Source organism: Equus quagga, chromosome 8, assembly GCF_021613505.1.
Source record: "Equus quagga isolate Etosha38 chromosome 8, UCLA_HA_Equagga_1.0, whole genome shotgun sequence".
Taxonomy (NCBI): Eukaryota; Metazoa; Chordata; class Mammalia; order Perissodactyla; family Equidae; genus Equus; species Equus quagga.
Genome location: NC_060274.1, coordinates 99,219,121 through 99,245,195, shown reverse-complemented (window position 1 = coordinate 99,245,195; position 26,075 = coordinate 99,219,121). Strand labels below are relative to the sequence as shown.

The 26,075-nt window shown below is 35.9% G+C and overlaps 1 protein-coding gene across 1 annotated transcript in view; it reads left to right on the top strand.

Annotated features, from left to right (window-relative positions):
• Positions 1–520: 520 nt before the first annotated feature.
• The window catches only part of ASZ1 (ankyrin repeat, SAM and basic leucine zipper domain containing 1), a 58,215-nt gene continuing 32,660 nt past the window's right edge, over positions 521–26,075 (top strand). Inside the window, exons 1-4 of the mRNA XM_046670753.1 lie at positions 521–625; positions 1,036–1,135; positions 2,601–2,723; positions 4,595–4,706. Of these exons, the coding sequence (XP_046526709.1) occupies positions 521–625; positions 1,036–1,135; positions 2,601–2,723; positions 4,595–4,706 (440 nt within the window). The remainder of the gene's footprint in view (positions 626–1,035; positions 1,136–2,600; positions 2,724–4,594; positions 4,707–26,075) is intronic.

The window sequence follows — 26,075 nt, the reverse complement described above, 5'->3', positions numbered from 1 at the left end:
TGCCTCTATTGTGGCCAATAGGAGTTCCTCTCCCAGGGGAGGCATGTTTGACAGTGGATTTGGCGGCGGGCAGCGGAAGGGGTGACGGGGCAAAAGCCTAGTCTTACTCGGCATTAAATTTCCATTCTGCTCCCGCCCTGAGTGCAGCATTCCTTAAAGAGTAAGAACTTCATCAAGCAAATACCCTAAAAAGAATGAAGGGTAAGTCCCTAAAAGGCATTGGAAGCACCGGCCAGCCAAGAGCCTGACTCCCAAAGCACGGCGGCTGGGTCAGCCGCGCCGCCCCGCAGACCCGCAGGTTTTCTTCCACGCGGGCCTTCGGGGTGGCGGGAGGGGGCGAGGGGCGCTGTGCGCGGCCACGCGCCTGCGTCCGAGGTCCCCAAACCCCCGCGTCGCCCGTCGCGCCTTCCCGCGCAGCTCTTCCCGCGCAGCCCTACGCGCTCCGCCAGTGCGCAGGCGCCAGGGGAGCGGGCGCGCGGTGCGGCGCGAGGTGGCGTGGGTAGGCAGCGGCCGGACAGGCATGGCGGCGGCCAGGTTCCGCGGCCTAGCAGTGGCTGGTGGTGGCGAGAGTAGCGAGAGCGAGGACGACGGCTGGGAGATTGGGTATCTCGATCGGGCAGCTCAGGTAGCAGAGGAGACCTTGTTTTGGCCGCACCTGATCGGCCTCCCCTGGCCCTCGAAGGCCCGGCCTGTAGAGACCTCTTACTTCTGCGCCTGTGTTCCCCTAACTTTTTCCCTGTGGAAATGCAGGCCTTTGGCCTCCAAACAAACCCGCGCAGTTTTCCTCTTGTTTCCCTTCTGTGCTTTCCATCACACGCGCTTCCTTTGGTCGTCGACGTAGCTCTTGGCTTGGGTTTGGACCCATTCCGACCCAGTGCCTTTAAAGATCATTTTAGACGTGAATTCTTTACAAACTTTGTATGTTGCCCCTCCCCCCCAAAATGTACCTATTAGCAAACATTGTTTCTTGATACACCGGCAGTGGAAAAATGTCTAACAAGTCTTCTTTATATATATAACTTTCTGCTTTTTTAGAAACTGAAAGAGCCGTTGCCTATTGAAGAAAAGAATGAAACATTTAAGAGAGCGTTGACCGCAGGAGATGTTGCATTGGTGGAGGAGCTCCTGGATTCTGGTGAGAGACCAGGAATAGTACCCAAGACAGTTGTGGAAGTTCCCAAGCGTTCCTTATGTTGAAAGGTTTGAGGTGCTTTTCTAACGGAAGCACAGTGAATTAAGTTAATCTATTAAGGGTCCCGCGTATCTTACTTGACTCTTGAGTTCCCTTTGCCTTATTTTCTTTCTCTGCCCTCCGATTTGGAATGCCACCCTATTACCTTCCATCGCTTCTTCCACCTCCTTCAGTCTGACTAATCCTACCCTGCTCTGAGAATTTACTTTGTTCTCAGCATTTACTTGGCCGTGACATTATTATGTGTTTTTCAACAATTATTTCTAGTTGTGTCCGTTTTTGTGGATGTTCTTTCCTTGTGCTGGTTGTGTGTGTGTGTGTGTGTGTGTGTGTGTGAGTGTGAGTAGTGAGGCCTGAGGTAGGAATCAATATCTGGATATCTATTTCAGCTTTATGCCTATTCAGTGTGGCTCCTTGGGAAAGCCATTTAAACTTCCAGACCATCAATTTCTTATATAAAACAACATAATTCTGTCCTGGGTCACACGACGTTTTTCTGTGGATCAAATTAAATACTATTTTTTTTAATTACCTTGACATAAAAATGTGAGTTGTTGATAATAATGATTGAAATTATCCAAAGGAGTAACAGGCATTTACCATCTAGATATAAAATATTCACGCACAAAATAGTAAATGAGATTGTATGTAGCAAAATGTTTTTCTTCTCTGCTCGAGTTGCTGCGTGGTTTAGTGGAAAGTAAATCATTTTGGAAACAGTACAGTTCTGGGTTTGATTACTAGCCCTGCCACTTGATGGCTCTCATCCTCACCAAGTTACCAAACCTTCCTAAGTGTCAGGATCCCCCTTTTTAAAATGGGGATGCAGGGGCCAGCCTGATGGCTCAGTGGTTAAGTTCACATGTTCTGCTTCTTGGCGGCCTGGGGTTGGCCAGTTCGGATCCCGGGTGCAGACATGGCACCACCTGGCAAAAGCCATGCTGTAGTAGTTGTCCCACGTATAAAGTAGAGGAAGATGGGCACAGATGTTAGCTCAGAGCCAGTCTTCCTCAGCAAAAAGAGGAGGATTGGCAGCAGACTTTAGCTCAGGGCTCATCTTCCTCAAAAAGAAAAAAGACATTTTACTTCTGTGAAACCTTTTCCAACTCCCTTAGAAAAAGGTAGCATGTAAAGCTGTTAAAATATAGATATTTTATATAATATAGTAAAACATTTGTCAGAACAGGTCTCTTTGAACAAAGTGCCTATAGTGAAACTGAGGTTAACTAATTTTATTAAAGTTCAAATGTATCTCTTCTATTTTTCTGAAGCCACTATTACCAAGAAATTCTCTTCTATTGTAAACTAAATCATGATGTTACTATGCACGATCCTTTAAGCATATTTTGGTGACAATGATTCCTTTTTGGTAGAGGAGGCTTTTAAAAGCTTGTTTTTATATTGACAGGCATTAGTGTAGATTCCAGCTTTCGGTATGGATGGACTCCCCTTATGTATGCTGCTAGTGTTTCCAACGTAGAGCTAGTTCGGGTCCTTTTGGACAGAGGTGCTAAAGCAAGCTTTGATAAGGGTAAGATATTTAAAATATTTAACATGTGAAAATTTACTTTGTATGTATCTCTGTTTAGAAGCCTAATTATCTTCTGTTTAGGGGTGGTGATACACACTTTCCATGCTCTGTTTTTGTATATTCACTTTAAAATAAACCTTTTCCTTGAAAAAAAGGTAATATTTAGGGTAAGATGTTTGAGATAACTGGTTATGTATACTATGATTTTCTTGGTTCCCAAGCAGCTGTTATGCAAAGTGAAAAAGTTAAAGCAATTTTAAAAAAACCTTCCTGTAGTTACATTTTGTAAATAACATACAAAATCAAAGAAGAAACCACAGATATTTTGAAAAACTTTCTTTCCAAAGAGGTAGTTTCTCTTTATATTATCTTTATAACTGGTTATGTTATTATATATTATATACTTGTTATTATATAGCTAGAGGGTTTGGGTTATTTTTAGGGAAAAATGCATTGAAAGAAAACATCAAAAAGCTGATAATTTTGTGGAAAATTACTTGATAATCAGTCTTTGGAATTTAAAACTCAGCTCTGAATTATATCTGTTAAAGTTGTTTCAAAGATAGTTTATTAAATCCTTATGTTTCTGTCACTGTTCTTAAATAATTTCTACTCACTAGTGCTTCGAGTGCTTTTGAAAAATAAGAGTATATGTGCAAATCTAGTTTAATTATTATTAAATATATATTAATATCATTATGTTGCATTACTGATTACTTAGTTTTAACATTTCCAATTTCACATTAATTTTGTACCTACATTAAATATTTTTAAAGCCATTTTTACTGTTTTCTCATTTATATATTTTATATAAATTCCCATCTCAACAGTTTTATGTTTAATCTGCTGTTATGATAGATTTTTCTTTTTATTATGTCATTTAAAAATATCACTCAATGAAAGATATACTTAGGAATGAGAATTTTGAAAGTGTATAAAATATTCTCAAAAAAATTCATTAATAGTTTTCTTCCTCTGCATGTAATCAGAGGAATACCTTATAGTTATAAAACACTGTATATTTTTCACAGCATGTTCACGTAAATTCTTTTATGTATCCCACAATAGCCCCATCAGGTAGAGAGGGCAGATATTAGCTTCCTATCTAAAATTAGGTCTACTGAGATATTAAGATACTACTGGAGTCACAGTTTATCAGTGACAGAACTGGGACTAGACTCTGTATCTTTATACTTGGTCAGTATTGAACCACTAATGTAAACCGTGGCTGCCATGATCTGTTTTGCATTCTCCAATTCTAATTTGAGAAGTGTTTTTGTTTATTTAATCTACCCTGATCTCTGTTGATGCCATAGGAGCCAAGGAAAGAAGAGTTTTAGGAAACAGGGTGAGCTCAGAGAGATCAAGTAGAAAAGGACTGAAAAGAAACCAGTAGATGTGGCAGTTAGGTCATTTTCACTAGGATGGTTGGGGTGTAAGCCAAATTTCAGTGAGTTGTTGAATGAATGAGAAGTAAGGAAGTGATATCAGAGAATATCAGTTACTGTTTTTCAGCCATGAGTTCAGCAAAGCAAATTTTAATCAACCAAAAACTCTTCAACTCTGGGCATTATCTCTACACAGAGTCCATGCTCTTAACTACTTTCCTATTCTCTTGAAGAAAAGGGAACAGGGAAAGGAAAGTAAGATATGAAATGTAGATAAACTTTGGATATTAAGGCAATTCATCCCTCATCTCATTTTTTGATGAAGGAAGACATAAAGTTATCTACTGAGAGCAAGAGATTTGGGAGTAGGTTATAGAATTTTAAGAGTGCAGCAAATATTTAGAATCTTTTGCATGGTAAGAGAAGTCAATTAAATACACTTCTTGATGTGCGGGGGGCTCCTCGTTTTTCTATTCACTATAGATAAGCAAACTATTTTGATAACTGCATGTTCTGCTCGTGGCTCAGAGGAACAGATCTTGAAGTGTGTAGAGCTACTACTTTCAAGAAATGCTGATCCAAATGTTGCTTGTAGGTAAGAGCCTTACTATCTGTTCAAAAATGATGGATACTTTTCTTTGATTATCAGCCTGTTGAACATTTGATAGCATGATTATTTAAAAATAAACAATGTGTGTTTATTTGGCTATATAGTTGATGAATGGAAATAGGTCATAAGATCATGGTTCCAACTGTATAAAATTATCAAAGGAAGGGCATGTCATGAAGGTAGTCTCAACTTTTAATTTTTAGAGGAACGTGCTAACAATTGGAAGTGGGAGGGAAAGGAGTACAATAAACTCTGTCATTTCCTGTGAGTCATACACTGAAAAGAATATGATTGAGCTATAATAGTAAAGCCTCTTAACTTAGTGTTCTCTTTATGTAACACTTACCTGCTAAACAACTTTACACAAAAACTAAGAATTCCAAAATAATATATCAAAATGTGGTCATTTCGCTAAGACTTTTCTAATTAATTGTGTTATAGCATATATTTAATAGTGCCTAGATGCCAAGAAAACAAGTAGTAAATGTTTCTTGCATCTGTTGAAATGTCAGTATTTAAAAAAATGAATCAGATTGATTAAAATTTCTAGCTGACTGACTTCTTGTCTGGCTCCATCTTCCTGTTAAATATCTTTTTGTTTTATTTAATCTTCAAAATGAAGAGTAGGAAGTAGTCTGTCCGACAGAAATATGCTTAGCATGAACAGAATTATTCATAATTCACTATTCAAATAATGATCTAGTGCCTGATATATAGAAATAACTATGCTTGACTCTGGAAGTTTTTTCTAGTTGAGTTTCCATGACACCTGGACAGCAGCTTTGGAAGGTACTGCACAGCTCTAGATAATTTCCAGATCTTTTTTAAGATGCAAAGATTTTGATTTAGTAGAGACGTTCTGAAGTAAGATCTGTTTTGTCTCCCAGTGGACATTTGACAATGTCTGGAGACATTTTTGATTGTCACACCTGGGAAATGCTACTGGCGTCTAATGGATAGAGGCTGGGGATGCTGCTAAACATCCTACAGGACATAGGACAGCCCCTCAGAACAAAGAATTACCCATCCCCAAATGTCAGTAGTGCCAAGGCTGAGAAATCTAGTGTGAGAAAAGTCAAGGCTTATAGAGTAGATAATCACTATTTAACAAATAAAGAGTTAAAAAGATCTGGGGAAAAAACTACCTGCAAATTTTTAGCAAATCAATTGACAGGAACTTTTATTCTGTTGTATATGGTATAATCCCTAGTTAGGTGTAACTTTTGGATTTGATTATACCTTGGAATTGTGAGCTCCAGGATGCCTAGCTGAGGTAAACTTCGATAGGTGCTGTAGTTTTGATTTGAACCTTTAGAAGTGGCTTATGATAAGATTTGCCTCTCTGGTCTCAATGGAAAATTGTTTTTTGCTGGTGCTCTTCAATTTTGTTTTTCTTAACCACTTCTACAAGGTATAATAGATAAGGAAGTCTTTACATTCCCAATTACTTCCTGTATTGTAAACACTGAAAGAGAAGTCAGTTAAGCCAGTGTCATAGGTTCTAGACTATCTGTGTCCTTAAGAACTAGAAGGTATCTTTTAGATACATAGGGTATATCTGGAAAAAACATATTCCGTTTGAAATGAAATAACACAAGGTTAGCATCTCAGGCTAAGGCAACCACACAATTTCAGAACTGAAAGCTGATGAATTTGAATGAGCATAAAATTTAGATTGGTTTGTGCGCAACTAAGAGAATTTTACAGCATGGTTGACGGAAAGAGCAGTTTGCATCTAATTAACAAATGTGAGAAATACCTAAAAAACTATTCAACTGCTTTTATTTTAATGCTCAAAGCATAAAGTAATAAAATGATTGAGTTGTGTTTTCTTGTGGAAAATGAGGATCTTGATTGAGCAGAAAGGAGAGTAAGTTATGACGGAGTGCTTTTAGGCTTCAAATTTTATAAGGATGGCATTAGTGAACATGGGGATAGCATGCTGGCAGTGTAAAAGGAAAAATCTCAGGACACAAGGAGAAGGCAGTGAGATTGTGGGGAATTTTACAGATAATTCATTAGCAGTGACAAAAACCTATTAGACGATTGGGAGTTTTATTTTCTTGTACAAAGTGCCAAAAGATACCAGGGATACATGAGGGAAACTACTATTCATATATAAAGGAGAAAAACATATTTAAATGAATATTCTGTCAAGCTGTTGACCATAGCCTCTTTTGTTAACAGTTCTTTTGCTGAGAAAAATTACCTCTCAAGAGGAGCACGGGAGAAGAGTCAGCCATAAAACATAAATGGCTATGAAAGCTAGTCATGTACTTGCCAGTTGCAAGGGAAGTTGACCTGTAACTTTTAGGGTTTTTTTTTTAACTTAAACGGGATCAGTAGTCTTGTTTTGTGAAGTGAAAGTAACAGAAAAGTCTTAGAGATCAACCTCTAAGTTAGACTGAAGTCCCAGTTCAGATATATAAGGTAGCATGGAAGCTGTTCTGCATTCTATGGACGTAACTCAAAAGACAAGGTCTTAGTGAGTATATAAAAAGGTGAGAAAAGAAAATGAGGATTTTACCTGTATTGGAAGCAAGATGATGCTAGATCTTATAATAGAAGTGAATCACTTAAATCAAATGTACCACTTGGTTCTGTTTGCACTAAAAGTGAATAAAAGAATGAAAATTAAGAGGAAACTGTTGAATTCCCTATACTTAATTAATTAGAGGTCTTGCTGAATGGTACTAAGGAAATTCTATAATATTTGGAAAAACTTTTTCAGCGTATAATTTACATATAGTGAAATATTCATATTTTCAGTGTATAGTTGGATCAGTTTTGACAAATGCGTACATTCATGGAACTCATACCCCAAGACAGAACATTTCTGTCATCCCAGAAATTTCCCACATGCCCCTTCCCAGTGCACTGTATCTTATTTCTACCACTGTAAATTAGTTTTTGCTATTCTAAAGTGTTATGTAAATAGAATTATGCAGTATTTTTGTGTGTCTGATTTTTTTAACTCAGGATAATGTTTTTAAGATTCGTCAGTGTGTGTATCAATAGTTTGTTACTTTTTATTGCTGAGTAGCATTCCATTGTATGTATATTACTTTGTTGTTGTTGTTGTTGTTGGGAAAGATTAGCCCTGAGCAAACGTCTGTACCAGTCTTCCTCCACTTTATACATGGGTTGCCACCACAGCGCGGCTGACAAGTGGTTTAGGCCTGCACCCAGGGTCTGAACCCATGAACCCAGTCTGCCGAAGTGGAGCGTGCAGAACTTAATCACTACTCTGTGGGGCCAGCACCTATAATAATTTTTAAAAATGTAAGGAAGTCTTCATGGCCTGACAAAAATCGCTGACCAAATAAGGCAGAGAATTGATTGCCTTTGACATTGAAAGAAAAGACGGAATAGTATATAAAAAGGCTCTAAGATTGTTAGAATACTTCAGTAGGCACAACTGAAAGTGTGTTAATGCTCAGTGCTAAGGCAGCTTGAGAGCTGACCACATATAGCGGATGTTTCTCTGTCCGGAGCAGCTCCGAGTATCAGGTTCAAGCACCTGTTGTCAGTCCCTTGGCTTGTCTTCCCCAGTGGTTTTCATCTCACTCCTTTTTTGCACCCTCCCCAGGTTCCTTGTATCTTTTCCTCCAAAGTTTCCATAAAACTATTAAGTCCTACCTATCCCTCTCGCTCCCTCCCCTAACTCTCTTTTCTTTTCCTTTGAAATTTTTTTATTGTGGTAAAAAATATATAATCTAAAATTTGCCGTTTCAACCATAATTAAGTGTACAATTTACTGTATTTTTCAACTGTAAACTTTTGCCTAAGGCATCTGAGGCTTGCAGTCTTTTTGAGCAATACTTGCTTTTCTAGACTGAGTTCCTAGTTAACCTAAATAGAGGTGAGCACCTTGCATCAGTTCTTCAGAGAGCTGTGACTACCTGCTTCTCTATTTTACCTACTGAATCGCTGTTTGGGAAATCACGTTTAGTGTTTAGTGTTTGTTTTGCTTCAGCAAGCTGTTTGTGTATGTGTGCTGAACATCAGTATCACCATGTGCTCTCATATGATTTTCGGCTTTTCTTTTACTTCTTTATCCATTCTTGTTCATTGTTATGGTGAACATTTAACAAGACTCAAATTTATTATATAAAGATTATTTAAAAGGCAACTCTCATCTGCTTTGAAGTTTTATGTTGCTCCCAAATTTTATATGTAAGTAGACTTTCAAATCTGCTGATACCTTTTGATTCCTAGTTGTCAGTTTGCAAAATTTTCTTAGTTTCTTCCAACATTTCTTCTGTTTCATCTTGAAAATGGCTAATGAGAAAAACATCAATTTAATATGGTATCATTAAGGTATCTCCATCTGCTGTGTTAAGCATCATTATGCATCTTCTAAATTTTGGATTGATGCTTCAGTTCTGGAGAAGTCTCATTCATTATCTCTTCAAATATCACCTCTGCTCTTTCCTCTCTTTCTGGCTCTCTGATTGTATATCTGTTAGCCTTCTTACTGTATCATCAATTTCTTTCTTTATTTTCCGTCTCTTTGTTTCACTGCCACATTTTGGATAAAAGCTTCTAATCTGCCTTCTAGGTCATTGAATCTCACTTCATTTGCTTCTGATTTATTGTTAAACTTATCAATTGAGTTCATAATTTCAGTTACTTTTTTATTTCTAGAAATCCTGTTTGATTCTTTTTAAAATTTTGTGTCATTTTTTTATAGCTTATTCTTCCCTGGAAATATTTTCAAGCTATAAATTAAAACTTCTTTAATATGGTGAACTAGATATAACAGTCTAGATATAACAGTTACAATGTCTGAAATCTTTATGGGTTTCTTTCTGCTAGCAACAATTTCTCATGCTTCTTAGTCATGACTAGGTGCTCGTCATTAGATTTCAAAGCTTACTTGTGGGAGTAGTGTGAGGCCTAGGATGATCCATCAGAGAGGATTTTGTGTATTTCTGTAAGTCGCCTAGGGCACTATCAGTCTAGGACTTATGTAATCTAAGTTCAGGAGTTGAAGTTCCCTGGACCATTTTGGTGATGTATACCTAAAGAGCTGGTTTATTTCTGGTTTGTCCTTACCCTGAAGGTGTAGCCCTTAGAATCCCAGCTTACTGTGTCTTGAGTATGGTTTAGTAAACCCTCTACTTTGTACAGGCCCAAAGCTTCGAATTTTGTTCCTCTTGATGTTCAGTGCTACCAAAGCTACACCTCATTTTCCCCTGGGGTTCTTCTGGACTGGACAATGTCCTCAAGGCAAAAGCAACCACAAATGCTAAATTTATTTACCTCTTTGGATTTTGCCATCGGATTTTAGTTCAGTAGTTCTTTATATCCTATTATTAGTTCTTCAGTTTTTAAGAAATTTTTTAACAATTTAGCTGTTTCAGATGCCTTCACAATTTTGGTACAAATTATCTAGCTTGCCATTACTGGAAGTGGAAATCAGCATCTTCTAAATTTTTAAATTGTTTTTTACTTATATATCTTCTGTTAGCTCTTTAATACTTTGTATTCCATGCAGAGTTTTATTAATATTGTTGAAAGTACCATTGATTTAATATTTAATGATTAGCTTTCTATATTAGTACACATAGATCTACCTTGTTTTTTTATTATTTTTCCTTAACTTTTAAAATTCTTATTTTTCCTCCTGTAGGAGTAATGGTAAAACTTGACAACTTGAAAGCCATTTTTAAATTAACACAAATCACATCATATGTCTCTTGGATCTTGCTAATGGCAGTGCTTAGCACAGTGTACTATGTCTAGCAAATATGAGAGTTTAATACTGGTTTATTCATTTGGCTTTAGAATTTGTTTCTGGGGTTAGGTTTTTTATTTTGTTTTTAAATGAAACATTTATTGAATGTTTTCTGTGTACCAAGCACTGTGTTAATTGCTCTTAAATATGTTATCCAACATAATCCTCACAACTCAGTGATAGATGGTATGTTATTTTTGCAGAACACAAAATTAGTGCCCAAGTATTTTAAGCCTTTGAATGTAGCAGAGGTTCAATAAGGGAATTTATAACAGTTTCATCCAAACAGGGTCTGCCATTGGAATGTATTCTTCGTCTTGTCTATATTTGGGATTTTTCAACACAACCAGTTTAAACAGCATGTCTTTTCTAATTGTTGCAAATATTTGTGTTAAACTGTCTTATATCTTTGGATTTTTTTCCCCTCTTTCCCTAAATTATTGTAGGTAGTTGAATATTTTGACTTAAAAAGTCCACAGATTACAAAGGGAAGTATGTGAACAAAAAAATATTATCACTTTAATTCAGCTTGATCATATTTAACCCTGAAAACAAGGTGGCCTGCAATCAGATTAATTGGAACTTGGCAGTTCAGCCATAGTATGGACTTATCATTCCTTATTTTTCTTTTTATATTGATAATGCAGTCACAAATGATTATAAATTATTAAAATTTAAAAAGTCTGTGTTAGATTGTTGGATACCTGATAAAATTTGAAACCCTCTTCAATCTAGCCTTAAATTTGGAGTTGTCATTTTTATTGTTAGAGTAGTAATAAGCCTTTAAAAAGTGTATATAGGGCCAGCCCTGGTGGTCTACTGGTTAAGTTTGGCATCCTCCACTTCAGTAGCCCGGGTTCAATTCCCAGGCACACACCTACGCTTGTCTGTCACTGGCCATGCTGTGGCACCAACTCACAAAAACAGGAGGATTGGCAGTTGACATTAGCTCAGGGTGAATCTTCTTCAGAAGGAAAAGAAAAAGAAATGCTACTCGTTAAAAAAATAAAAGTATATATAATTAACATTCCTGTTTTTAGGAATTATGTGGTTTTTTTCCCAGTTTGCTTAAATCTTTTCTTATATTAAATAAATATATGTTTTTTCTTCACATTCAGAAGACAGTTCTTCTGGCAGAGAAGTCTGTTATATTCACATTGCTCAGTCATGAGATAAGGGTTTTGTAAAATGATGTGGCATTTTAAGTTTAATAGATATTTTATTACTGTTGATAAGACAGCACACATTAACTAATATCCAAGGTTTTGACGTAATCATTGTGTGATTGTTAACTTGTTGAATGTTATTGCCTGTTTTAATAAACAGAAAATGCTCTGGGAAAAATGTTGCTTTCTTTCTCAGAATATAAATTTAGTTGTAAATGTCACTGGAGCGGTTTAGTAGATTGAGGTGTATTGATTTGTTTTCTAGTTGTAAGTAAGTATGTGACATATCTTTGCTCTGAAAAATGTAGGCTGAAGTCACAAAAATATTTTCAGAAAATTTTTTTTAAATATCTTATTTAGAAAACATTACTTGAAATTATTATTTTGTGATTTTTTTTCTCCTATAATTTTTTATAAATTGCCTGTCTATATCCTATGCTGATCTTTTTATTTACCTGTCTTTTTGAAATCTACATATAGGAGTTGATCTTGTCTTTGTTAGAAGTTTTATGTGTATGCAAACAGTGACTATATCATAGCGTTACCTCTCATGTTTAGGGCATTAGCATTAATATTGCTATTCGTATACTTGGAGATCTACTTGGTCCTTTTGAAAGCACAGAATAGAGAGGATAGAGGTGAGAAAAGCTAGTCGATGAAAGCACTTGACACTAACTGATTTCTCAAAACACATGTGCAAAAATCAAGACTTTAAAAAAAAAACAGCATTCAAAATTCTGACTTGTCTTTGTCTTATTGGTGTCTAGCACCAGTGGTAAGTCATATGCTGGCTACTAAAGCTTCCACCTGGAAGAGGCCCATGCCATTTCTTCTGTTTAACTGCAGTCACATGCTCGTATCTAACTTCAAGGGAGTGAAGAAGTACAACCTTACTGTGTTCACAGAAAGAGAATCAGCAGCGTTGGGTAGATAGCCTTATGATTGACCATGTTACCCCAAATCTATTTTCTTTCTTTTTTTTTGTCGTCGTCTTCTCCCCAAGCCCCCAGTACATAGTTGTATATTCTAGGTATAGTTCCTTCTGGTTGTGCTGTATGGGACGCCGCCTCAGCATGGCTTGATGAGCGGTGCCATGTCCGACCCAGCAAAACCCTGGGCTGCTGAAGCAGAGTGTGTGAACTTAACTACTCTGCCCTGGGGCTGGCTCCCAAATCTGTTTTCTTCGTGGCCACAGTAACTATATTTCCTTTTTATTCTATGCTTAAAGCAATAAGTAATTTTGAACTTTAAACATAAATGTGTACCAAGAAAAATTTGTTTATCTCAAATTTTTTCATTCCCTTTCCTATATAATTTGTCCTTAATTTGTTTTAGTTTGTAATGTCTCTTAGAGTCACTGCACTTTTGATATTTATTATCCCACCTTAGGGGCTACTTTTTTTTTTTTTTTTTGAGTAAGATTAGCCCTGAGCTAACTGCTGCCAATCCTCCTCTTTTTGCTGAGGAAGCCTGGCCCTGAGCTAACATCCATGCCCATCTTCCTCTACGTTATATGTGGGACACCTACCACAACATGGCTTTCCAAGCCGTGCCGTGTCTGTACCCGGGATCTGAACCGGCGAACACCGGGCCGCTGAAGCGGAATGTGCGAACTTAACCACTGCGCCACCGGGCCGGCCCCCTTAGGGGCTACTTTGATGGTCTCCTAATTGGTATTTTTGACTGTACTATTTCTGTACTTTAGTCAGTCTTACATGCTGTTACCGGTACAACACGTTTCTTTTGTCTGTTAGGTAAAATCCAAAACTCTCCATACTTTGATCTCGCTTTATTTACTTCTCACTATTCCCTAATGTCTAACTTGTATTTCATTTATAGAATTTCAACACTATTCTTCAGATATATGGTCACTCCTGCCTCTCTGTTTTTCCTTTTGTTTTTCTTCAATTTGGAATCTCCTCACTGTGCAAATTATGCCTCAAGGGCCAGATTAATAGTCTATTAAGCTTTCCTGTTATTATAGCCTCAAGAGTGCTTTTTGTTCATAAGCTGTATTTTGGGTGGGTGACTACCTTGTTTAGCACATTTTTATACATCTCATCTGTTGTTCTCTCATTGTTTTCATGTATGAAAGTCTTGATTTCACTGTGAGACACTTGACTACCATGATACGATACATATTTTTTGATTCCTTCACAATTCTTTTGTGTGATATTTATCAAGTTCTTACTGAATTTAATAGATTTGAAATAGAATGATCATTTGTCTGTTTTATTTTCAAAACTTAACTGAATCATATAATTTGGAAAGTATTTAATATGTTAATCCATTTATACCAAAGAAAATATGAAGCATGACTTGGAGCTTGAAGATCTGCGTCCAAATATTATCTCAACAATTTGTCCAAGCTAGTATAACCGTTAAGTGTTTTTGAAATCTTTGAGGCTCAGTTTCTTCAGTGATTGACAGATGTGATACCTAGCTAGCTAGCAGGGCAGCTATGAAAATTAAAACAAGATAATGAATGTGAAAGTACTTAACATGCTGCCATTTCATAGTATGTGCTTACCAAATACTACATTTGCTTAAATTGATAATACGTCCTGTGCTGTGTTATGAGAGCCACAATTTCTAAAATGCACATTTCTGATCGATTTATAAAACTAAACTAATAAGTATATATACTATTTTTCTTTAAGCATTTATCATTTTAATAAAATGCACATAAATACATAAGTGTATTAATTCTCATCTGTTGTTTTGACTGAACATTAAAAATGATTATTTCAATATAAAAAAGTCTGTATTGTTGCAGTAGGTCAGGAGTAAATGAGAGTTGGGGATGTGGAAAGAATGGATATAAACTACCCTTTCTAGTAGCTTAGTAAGAAAGAGAGAAGAGCTATAGGACGTTGGCTAAATGGGAATGTCAAGTACATTATTGACTTCAAGAGTTAGTCTTTCTACTCTCTTGTAACTGCTGAAAGAATGATTTTTTTTTTTTTAAGTGAAACTGGAGTTTGCCTACCACTCCTCAAAAAGATTATCCAGGTAGCAAATATAATTGTTTCTAATGCTTTGTAATTAGAAATTATAATCCTTCCTCTTCAGAAGTCTCTTTTTGAACTTTGGTATTGATTAAGTTTAGGTCACCATGTATATTTTTATAAAAAAATAATTTGAAATAAAAACCAGCCATATTTCATGTATTGTGACACATTTTTTTCCATATATTAGCATCTCTGAAATTGGTATGCCTCCTAAAATTGATTGTGTCTTACATCCAATGAAATATAGATTTGTTACTTATCTATTTTAGTAGTTTCGTCTTAATTTATACATTTTGTATTCAGGGATGTCCACTGGTACTAGAAGTCTTGGAAGAAGTGAACAGTGTAAAAATAACATTTAAAACTTTCTCTCATGATTTCATAGCTTTCAAAAATTAAAATGTTTTTCTTACTTAAATATACTCTCTTTCAGCAGTTTCCCACCAGAATAGGTTACTTTCTTTATATTAACGGTCTGTGCTAAAGAATTTTAGAAGGATGGTCGCAGGTGCAAGTGAGGTATAAGATATAAAGAATTAATATGTTTCTCCATTATACTACCTTGTATACACATATAGATGATATTTTCATTAATAAACCTAATGCTTCAATTATATTTCCTTTTGAAAATTTTCCCACATTCCAGTGTTGTGGCAATGACCTCATGAATACCTATAGATAGAAGTGAATCCATTCTTGCTAGCATAGTATCTCATGTTAATATGTCTCTGTGGAACTGTGCAATAGTTAGGACCTTTATTTAGTCAAGAATTTACTGGATCCTAATCTTGTCAAGATATTAATTTTTAATATCCATTGGTACTTATTAAAGCCAATAAAAGACTTACTAAAAGTTAAGAAAAACCATACAAAACTTCTGCGTCTCAAAGCTATAATTCATATAGTCTTTGAAAAGCCGTTTTGCCTAATGATTCTAATTTTGCTTTAAATATGTTTAAATAAAATAATGCAGTGTGCTAAAAGGCCCCCTTGTATCCTCCCCAGTCATATTAGTTTCCCTTCTTTCTTTCTCAGAGACAACCAGTCTTGTAATTTTTGTATATTTTTCCTGCCCAAGTTGGATTATATATATGTATATATATACGTAGTCATCCGTTTGCATATATATACAGATATAATCATCCATCTGTCTGTAAACTTTATATAATATCATTTGGCATGTTTTTTATTCCACCTTTTTATTGAGATCTTATTTACAAAGTGAAATGCACAGATCTTAAGTGTACAGTTTGAAGTGTGACAAATAAATGCACCAATGTAGCTCACATCCTTTTCAAAATATATAACATTTTTCCATTACTTTATAAAGTTCCCTTAGTCCTTTCCAAAACAATCCTCTGAATCCTAAAGGTAACCGCTCTTATTTTTTTTCTACCCTGGAGTAGTGTTTTGTTTAATACATCACACATTGTATACTTTAGTGTCTGCATTCTTTCACTCAGCATAATATTTTTGAGATACATCCATGTTTTATGTATCAGTTCATTTCTTTTCATTGCTGAGAAATAATCCAAAGTTTGAATATATCACAGTTTTTAACGTTTTCCTAGTTTTCTTTTTGTTATTGATTTCTAGCTTAATTCCGCTGTGGTCAGGGAACATATTCTGTATAATTTAAGATCTTTGAAATTTGTTGAGACTTTCTTACTGGCCTAGCCGATGGTTAGTTTTGCAAATGTTTCATGTACACTAGAAAAGAATGTAAGTTGGCAATAGTTGAGTCTAATGTTTTATGAGTATTAATGAGGCCACATTTATTAGTTCTGTTGTTCAGATCTTTAAATGACTACTGATTTTTTTGCTTGCTTGTTCTATCAGTACTGTGATTTATATTTTGGTCAACGTTTACTTCTATGTTTTAAGGCCACCATATTCCCGATGCAGTGACCTTTTATTCTTAGGACGTTTGCTCATCTGTATATTTAGTAATGCTTCTTTATTATGATGTACTTTGTCTAATATTAGTATGGGTGTATCAGCTTTCTTTTAGTTAATGTTTGTATATCTTTTTCCATCCTTTTGCTTTCAACTTTTCTGTGTGCTTTTATTTAAAGTAAGCATCATATAGTTCTCTTTTTTAATCCAGATTGATTAGCAGTAGTTTCCTTATAATTGGCATATTTAGTCCATTTGCATTTAGGGTTCATACTGATATATCTGTTTAATTTAGTTAGTGCTCTTTTTTTCCCAAGATTGTTTCTGGATTAATCTTTTTATTATTCAGTTTCCTGTCTTGCTAGTTATTTGTTCTTCTATTATTCTTTGAGTGGCTACTCTAGAGATTAGAACACACATTCTTTACTTATTAGAGTCTATTATGAATTAGTACTTTTACCAATTCTTGGACAATGGCAGGAATCTTGGAATATTTTAACTCCTTTTGCCCATCCCACTCCCTGCCTTCGTGCTCTTGCTGTCATGTATTTTAAATCTATATGTATTTTAAACCTCACAATACATTATCATCATTTTATTATTGCTGTCAATTGTGTTGTTGTTATCAACTTTAATTTAGATTTACTCACATATTCATCCTTTCTGGTGCTCTTCGTTCCATTCTGTATTTTCATGTTTCAATCAGGGATCATTTTTCTTCTGAAAAATCTTTCTTTAATGTATTTGCTGGTGACAAGTCTGTTTTTGTTTGAAAACCTTTTTATTTCACTTTAATTTTAAAAATTATTTTCATTGAGTGTAGACCACTAGATTAGAAGTTACTTCCTTTTGGTTGTTTTTTTTTTTTTTTAAAGATTTTATTTTTTCCTTTTTCTCCCCAAAGACCCCCGGTGCATAGTTGTATATTCTTCGTTGTGGGTCCTTCTAGTTGTGGCATGTGGGACGCTGCCTTAGCGTGGTTTGATGAGCAGTGCCATGTCCGCACCCAGGATTCGAACCAACGAAACACTGGGCTGCCTGCTGCGGAGTGCACGAACTTAACCACTTGGCCACAGGGCCAGCCCCCCTTTTGGTATTTTAAAGCTGTCATTTTGTTGTCTCCCGCCCTCCATTGTTTCTGTTGAAAAGCCATTTGTTAGTCTTCTTGTTGATCCTTTGACAGTATTGTATTTATTCTCTGGTTGTTTTTAAGATTTTTTTATTGGTCTCTTGTTTTGGACAATTTTGCTCCATATCACTAGATATAGTTTTTTTTTTAATTTGTTAAACTTGGGGTTCATAGAATTTCTTGAATCTGTTGTTTGATATATTTCATGAGTCTGGGAAAATTTTCAGCCAGTATGTCTTCAGATATTGCTTTTGCCTCATTCTCCCCCTTCTCTCTAACTGGGATTTAGACCCATATCACATATGTCTCTTAACACTCTGTTCTTATTTTCCATCCTTTTGTCTCTCCATATTTCACCCTGGGTATTTTCTCCTGGCCTATCTTCCAGGTTACTAATCCTCTTCTGCTGTAGTTAATCTGCTATTAAACCCATCTATTAACTTGTTAATTTCACTAATCCTATTTTTCAGTCCTAGAATTTCTGCTTGCCTCTTTTTTTAAAATTCAGGTCTCTAAGTTTTTCCCTTGGCTTCTATTTTCTAGAGCATATTAATTACACTTATTTTAAAGTGTGTTTCTGATAACATCTGTAGATCTGTTTTTGTTGTCTCTCTTTTCTTTTGGTCACTTGGTTCTATCTCCTAGAATGCCTAGTAATTTTTTATTGAATGCTGGATTTTATGTATAAATATTTGCATAGGTCTATTTGCTTCCAGAAAATATTTAATTTTCTTCTGACTGGCAGTTAAAATTTTGATCTACTCAGGGTTTGGGATGGTTCAAGGCTGGGTTTCATGATTAGTCTATGTCCCCCATAGCCTTACAGTGGTCTCAACTCAAACTTGGCTCTTTACCTGAGCCACTCTACCTCTGAGGGTCTTGAATGCCAAATTTTGTTTCCCCAGCTTTATGGGAATGCTGCAAGCCCTTCTTAGCTTTGCAGCCTCTTAGTAGTCCGTTTGTAGTCTTCCTCCCTCCCTCCTTCCCTACACTTATTTTGTGTATTTTAGGAACCTGCAATTGCCTTAAAGGTAAAAGCCTAGCAGAAGATCACTTTTCCTCAGGGTCACTTTTCTGCTTTTCCCTTTTTTCCAGACTCTTAATTCTTGAAGTTCTTGGTTGATAACCCTGAACTCCAATTGTTGTCTCTCTAACCCCATGAGAAGGCCTAGAGGTATTGCTTTTTGCTTATGCTACCCAGGAATTGGCAAATATCTCCAGTGAAAAAGTGGCAGAGAACGTAGGACTCAATTCAACAAATGCTTCTTTTCTCCCCAAGATCTTGGCTTCTTATGTTCTGGTTTTTCTGCACTGCCTTCAGACATGTTTTGTATTTTATCAGCTTTTACAGCCTTTGTTAGAGGGAGGATTGGTCAAATAAAATTACTCTGATAGCTGGGAATGGATGTCCGATTCTTAGCATTTTATCATTGTCAAAACCTCTTTTATCATAGTTGTTCCATTAATCTCCCAGCTAAAAGCTGATTGTTTTAAGCAGACCAAAAACAATAGATAATACTGAACTGTATAGTAAAAATGTGATATGAAGACAAACCAATCATTTTACCCTTGGTACAGAGAAGTGACATAATATGTCATTATGAAGGTACATTTTTTCCCATCAGGTTGAGAGTTCTGTTTCTACTTTTCCTTGTATGCCCTCTAGTGGAGGTTTTATTGAAATAACCAGAAAGTAGGATGAATAAAAGGCTCTCTATCATCCAGGAAAAAACACTTGTAATTATGGTAACATAATATGTATAAATTTTATTCTTTTTAAACAACTCTTGACCATTTATTTTGAGGAAGTTCAGTAACTGAAGGAAAAAAATAAACAACTTAATATCACTAGTAAATTCAACTGGGTTTTGTTAGACAATATGTTATGCACAAGGAGATGTAAGATAAAAGACCTAGTCCCTGCCTCAAGAATTTAGCAGTATAGTAGATGAGATTACAAGGCTATAGGCATTTATGACATAGTAATATTAGAGGTAGTAGAGGGTATCTCTCTAGGAATAGAAATTAGGAGAATTTGAGGTGACGATGACAAGAGGAAGCTTCCTAGAGGTTTAGCTTTTGAACAGAGGTTTAAAGAATGAATAGGAGTTAGCCAACTGAAGATGGTAGAAAAGAATATTCAATGTAGAGGGGTGCGCATGTGCAGGCCGAGAAGAATGAGAGAGCACGTTTCATTCAGGCAATTCTAAGTTACGTAGCCAGATCATATGATGTTAGAATAAAAAATGCCTCAGAGGGGTCGGCCCGGTGGCACAGGGGTTAAGTTTGCACGTTCCGATTCTCCGCAGCCTGGTGCTCGCCAGTTTGGATCCCAGGTGCGGACATGGCACCGTTTGGAAAGCCATGCCGTGGTAGGCGTCCCACATATAAGGTAGAGGAAGATGGGCACGGATGTTAGCTCAGGGCCAGGCTTCCTCAGCAAAAAGAGGAGGATTGGCAGTAGTTAGCTCAGGACTAATCTTCCTCAAAAAAGAAGAAAGAAAGGAAGAAAATGCATCAGAATTTGGCAGTGGCTGGATAATAACCTGAGTAATCCATGCTAAAAAATATTAATTTCATCCTAAAAGCTATTGAACAATTTTAAGAAGAATGAGCATATTAGTATTTTATAAAGGGTTATTCTGACAGCAGGTTGAAGATGAATTGGGACCAAGAGGTCCAGTTAAGATTCTTTTGCTCTTGCCAAAGCCATGGATTATATATTCAGAATTGAAAATAGTAAGTAATTTTGCCTGAATTTGGAGAACATTAGTTCCACTCTACCTCAAGATAGTTTTCAAAATTTATTTTTATTTAAAATTCTTCTTATAAAAGGTTCCTTTTGAAATGTTTTAAAAATATGTAACTTAGAAAGTGAAAAGTCTTCTATTTTTCCTATTCTATAGCAGGTTGTTATATATTCTTGCAGCACTTCTTCCATGTGTTAGCATTTTTCTTTTGTTTTCTTTTGTTTTTAAATGGAATTATACATTGTATACTGTATTGCAGTTGGCTTTTTTTAACTGAACACTGTTTTATGGACACTATACCTGCCAGTATGTATAGATATAGTTGTCTCTTTGTAATGACTGCATAATATTCCATTGTATGGATGTGATATCATTACATAACCTAGTATTTTATTAAAGAACATTTGGATTGTTTTTAGTTTTTTAGTATTACAAAAAAATGCTATGGTGAACCTGTCTGGCAACTCGGGTAGGTTTTCTATAGAATACATTCCTAAAGTAGAGCTGCTGACTCAAGGATATATGTATATTTAGGATTGTGATAGCTGCTGCCACATTGTCTTCTGAAAAAGTTGAATCACTTTGTGCTACCTCCAGCAATATTTGAGAGGACCCACACAGTGATATCACTGGATTTTTTTTCATGTTCTAAATTTTCCAATCTGATTTGTAAATAATGATACTTTATTTTAGTTTGCATGCTTTTCAATAGTACTTAATTGATTAGTCTTCCATGTTCTTGTTAGTCGTTTATAATTCTTTGTCTATTAATTGCCTATGACCTTTGCTATTTTTCTATTTGGTCATCCAGATATTTCTTACTGATTTATAAGACCTTTTTGTATATTGGATCTTTTAGCTTTTTACTGTCACGTGTTGAAGATGCTATTTATAGCTTTTTATTTATGTATGCTGTTTTTTGTTGTTTTTTAATTTTTATGTTGTGATTTCTATCTTTGGAGAAAAATTATCAGAAAGCTAACTTCTCAAGAAGTTCAGAGCTCAGAGAGTGTAGCAGGTTACTTCTTTTAAACTTCGAAAGAATAGATTACATTAATAAAATTTAAATAGTTCCAGAGCATAAAAAAAGAGAAGCCTTTCAGTTCTTTTTTATAAAGCAACCATAACTCTGATTCTGAAATTCAGTAAAAAAAAGTTATCCGGAGGCCAGCCCCATACCCAAGTGGTTAAGTTCACATGCCGCACTTCAGTTCACCAGTTCGGATCCTGGGCACAGACCTATACGCCTCTCATCAAGCCATGCTGTGGTGGCAGCCCACATAGAAGAACTAGAATGACCTACAACTAGGATATTCAACTATGTCTTGGGGCTTTGCAGAGGGAAAAAAAAGAGGAAGATTGGCAACAGATGTTAGCTCAGGGCCAAACTTCCTCACCAAAAAGAAAAAGAAAAATTTATCCACTCCAACAAACTATAAGTCAATCTCAATTATGAATATCAATATAGAAATTCAAATCCTTAATGAAGTATCAGCAAAATGAATGTTATCAGCAAATTAAATAATATACAATGATCAAATGGAATTCAGGTCAACTGTGGAAAAATGGTTCAATATTAGGGAAATAAATTTTATAAATAGGTTGAGATTTTTTTTTTTTTAAAAGGGGGTATCATTATAATAGATGCCAGAAGGGCTTTTTTTTATAAAAGTTAAAATTGAATTTCAGTTTTCGTAACATTATTAAAATTCGATTAGATGAATAGTTCTTTAATTTCATAAACATATATCTGAAACCAAAACGAGTCATATGCTTAATGGAGAAACACTAGCAGCATCTGCATTAACATCATGAACAACTCAAGGATGCTTATTATAAGCTCTCTTTTTGTCTTAACATTATTTTGGGAACTGTAAGGCAATTCAGTTATGCAAGAGAAGAAAATAAGAGATACAAATAATAATAAAAATACCTAATAATGACAGAGCATTATTTCATGCCTAGTACTATTCTAATTATTGAACATTATCTCATTACCACAGATTATGATAATGTCACAAATAGGTGCCACAAATGTAAAACTATTACTATACCCATATAAAGTTGTAAAAACTGAGGTAATGAGAATTTAAGAAACTTGCCTAAGGTTACACAACCAATAAATGCTGAAGGCTAGATTTGAACTTAGGCAGATTGACTTTACTTATACTTACAAATATACTACCTATACTCTAAACAAGGAGTTTGAAAACCTCTAAGGTTTTATTGAAACAGAGCCATGCTTATTCATTTATGCATTGTCTATGACTACTTCTATGCTACCGTGGCAGAGTTGAGTGGTTATGACACAGCCCTATATGCCCCATAAAGCCTAAAATATTTGCCTTTTGCTCTTTACAGAAAAAAAATTGTTGACCCCTGTTCTAAACCATTGAACTGTGTTTCCTTTGATCAAGCTATTAGGCGTTTTTTATTATGAAAGGAGGGACAAAATTATAATATTTTAGATTATATGAATATATGCCTGGTAAACCAAGATAATCAACTCAGAAACTGTTAGTAATCTTATAAAGTGAGATAGGTTTTTTAATAATATAAAAAATTCAGTTGGTTTCCAGTTTACAGCTTGAGAATACAATGATATAAGAGATCCCCGTCTCAAGAGCAAAAAGCATAATTATCTAGAGGTAAGTGTACAAGAAATGTGAAGGACCCAAATGAAGAGAAGTTTGAAACTACACTGACTAAAATAAAAGGAGATTGAATAGATATGTCATGTTCTTGGCTGAGATGACTCAGCATTAAAAAAGACATTTGTTTTTTATCTAATTAGTTTGTAAAATTAAACATCTTATTCAGAGTGCCAAGGGGATTGTTTTAACTTGAAATAATTCTGAGAAGAAAACATGACCAAAAAAAGACCAGGAATTTTCTAAAGAATAGGTTTATGACTTCAAGATGTTAAACTGAACATATGCTAAAGTCTTGCCCTTTCACAGCAAATTTTAGATATCCATAAAATTCTATTTGAAAAAAGAAAGGGAATTATCTCTGGAATTGGAAAGGAGCAACTCTCTAAAGAAAGAAACAGATGGGAGCCCTCTCTGCAATCCCTAAGAACTGCGTTACTGATAGGCCAGGAGATGGCCGCACAACCACAAATCACCAAAATTAAAGAACGTAAGCAGCATAAACAGGGACAAGAAATTCAACAAAAGAGTAACTTAGACTAGAGAGAGTGGGAAAAACAGAAGACTCTAAAAGGTCTTTATTTCTCTGAGGCTTAAAAGAAGAGTTTGCCTCCACAAAATTACAGGTAGGAATTATGAAACAAGTACAGTGAATTATGAAAAAAGAAAGTATTGCTGAATATTAAAACTAAATATACATGAAGAATAGCAGATGGGACTCAGCTGAAGAGCTGATTAGTGGACTGGAAGATAGATGTGAAGAAATCTCCTGGAATACAACACAAAGTTCACAAAGGAAAAGGTAAGAGACACGGAGAACCCCACCAGAAGTTCTAATATCTGTCTTAGAAGAGTTCTAGAAGGAGAAAATGGAAGATGGACTATATTTGAAGCAGTACTGGCCAAGAATGCCTCCAAACTGAGCACACAAGGCCTTAGGATTGAAAGATCCACTAGACACAAAACAAGATTTGTATGCACACAGAGATATATAATGTATATTTTTTATTAAAAATTGTATAGACACATCAGAATGAACTTCAGAATATCTAGAATAAAGGCAAAAATCCTAAAAGTTACCTGTAAAAAAGACAGTTTATCAAACAACTCCTATCAAAAAATGACCATCTGGGGGCTGGCCCCGTGGCCGAGTGGTTAAGTTTGCGCGCTCCGCTGCAGGCGGCCCAGTGTTTCGTTGGTTCGAATCCTGGGCGCGGACATGGCACTGCTCATCAAACCACGCTGAGGCAGCGTCCCACATACCACAACTAGAAGAATCCACAACGAAGAATATACAACTATGTACCGGGGGTGTTGGGGAGAAAAAGGAAATAATAAAAATCTTTAAAAAAAAAAAATCTTTAAAAAAAAAAAAAATGACCATCTGATATTAGACTTCTTATAAGAACTATATGTGGAAGAAGACAAATGGTCTGAGGAATAAACTTTGAACCTGTAATTCTTTATTAAGCCATTTTGTCATTCAAGAATGAAGGCAAGGGCCAGCCCGGAGGCATAGCAGTTAGGTGCGCACATTCCACTTCAGTGGCCCAGGGTTCACTGGCCCAGGGTTCGCTGGTTCGGATCCCAGGTGGGACATGGCATCGCTTGGCAAGCCATGCTGTGGTAGGTGTCCCACATATAGAGTGGAGGAGGATGGGCACAGATGTTAGCTCAGGGCTAATCTTCCTCAAAAAAAAAAGGTGAAGGCAAAAATAAAGACATTTTCTTATATATGAGAACTTAAAGTTATCATCTTCAGCATGAGTATTACTGACATTTTAAGTGACACTGTATTGTATATTGCAGGATATTTAGCAACCGTGGGCCTCGTCCAACAAATGCCAGTAGCTCTCTGCAGTCATTTTGGTAAACCAGAATGTCCCCATGTATTTCATAGAAATGTGTTCCCGGTCAAGAACCACTGTTCTCCTAACTCTTAAAAGTAACATCTGAAAATTTTGCTGCAAAAAGAAAAATATGAGGCAAGCCTGGTGGCGTGGTGGTTAAGTTCACCTCCTCCACTTCAATGGCCTGGGTTTGCAGGTTTGGCTCCTAAGCACAGACCTCCACACTGCTCTTAAAGCCATGCTGTGGCAGTGCCCCACATATGAAGTAGAGGAAGATTGGCACAGATGTTAGCTCAGCAACAATCTCCCTCAAGCAAAAAGAGGAGGATTGGCAACAGATGTTAGCTCAGGGCCAATCTTCCTCACCAAAAAAAAAGAAAAAGAAACCCAGAAGAAGTAATAGGATGCAAGAAATAATGTCGAACAAAGAAATTAATAAAGATATTAGTAAATCTAAATAACTACCATCTGAAAAAAAACATATTTATGATAAGATGATAAGTTTTACTAAATTTCCATGATAACAGGTTTGGTAGTTACATGGCTGAGGACAGAATGAAGCAAAACAAAAGTAAACTTCTCTCTTCAAATGAGACCAAAGTTATTGATTAACTTTAGTGTTTGTTAAATGGTAAGGTTAAGGGTGTTTTGAAGAAGTTAAGAATGATTTAAAAGTAAGTACTAGAAGAAAGTAAGGAAGTTATAAGCTTTCAGATCAAGGGGCGAGGGCTGGGAGTAGGGAGTAGATAGAACAAATAGAACTTGATCAGTCTGACAAGGCTGAAAAGGAGACTTGGAAACATCTATTTACCATGAAATCATGGTAGATAAAAAGCACAAAAATATAGTGTCAGAAATAAGTTTAACCATGTCAAAAAAAAAGAAAGGTAAGGGGCTGGCCTGGTGGCACAGTGGTTAGGTTTGCACATTCCGCTTCAGTGGTCCAGGGGTTCGCCGGTTTGGATCCCAGGTGCAGACCTACACACCACTTGTCAAGCCGTGCTATGGCAGGCATCCCACATAGAAAGTAGAGGAAGATGGGCACAGATGTGAGCTCAGGGCCAGCCTTCCTCAGCAGAAAGAGGAGGATTGGCAGCAGATGTTAGCTCAAGGCTAATCTTCCTCAAAAAAAAAAAAGTCTTAAATTTGTTTATTGGCAAG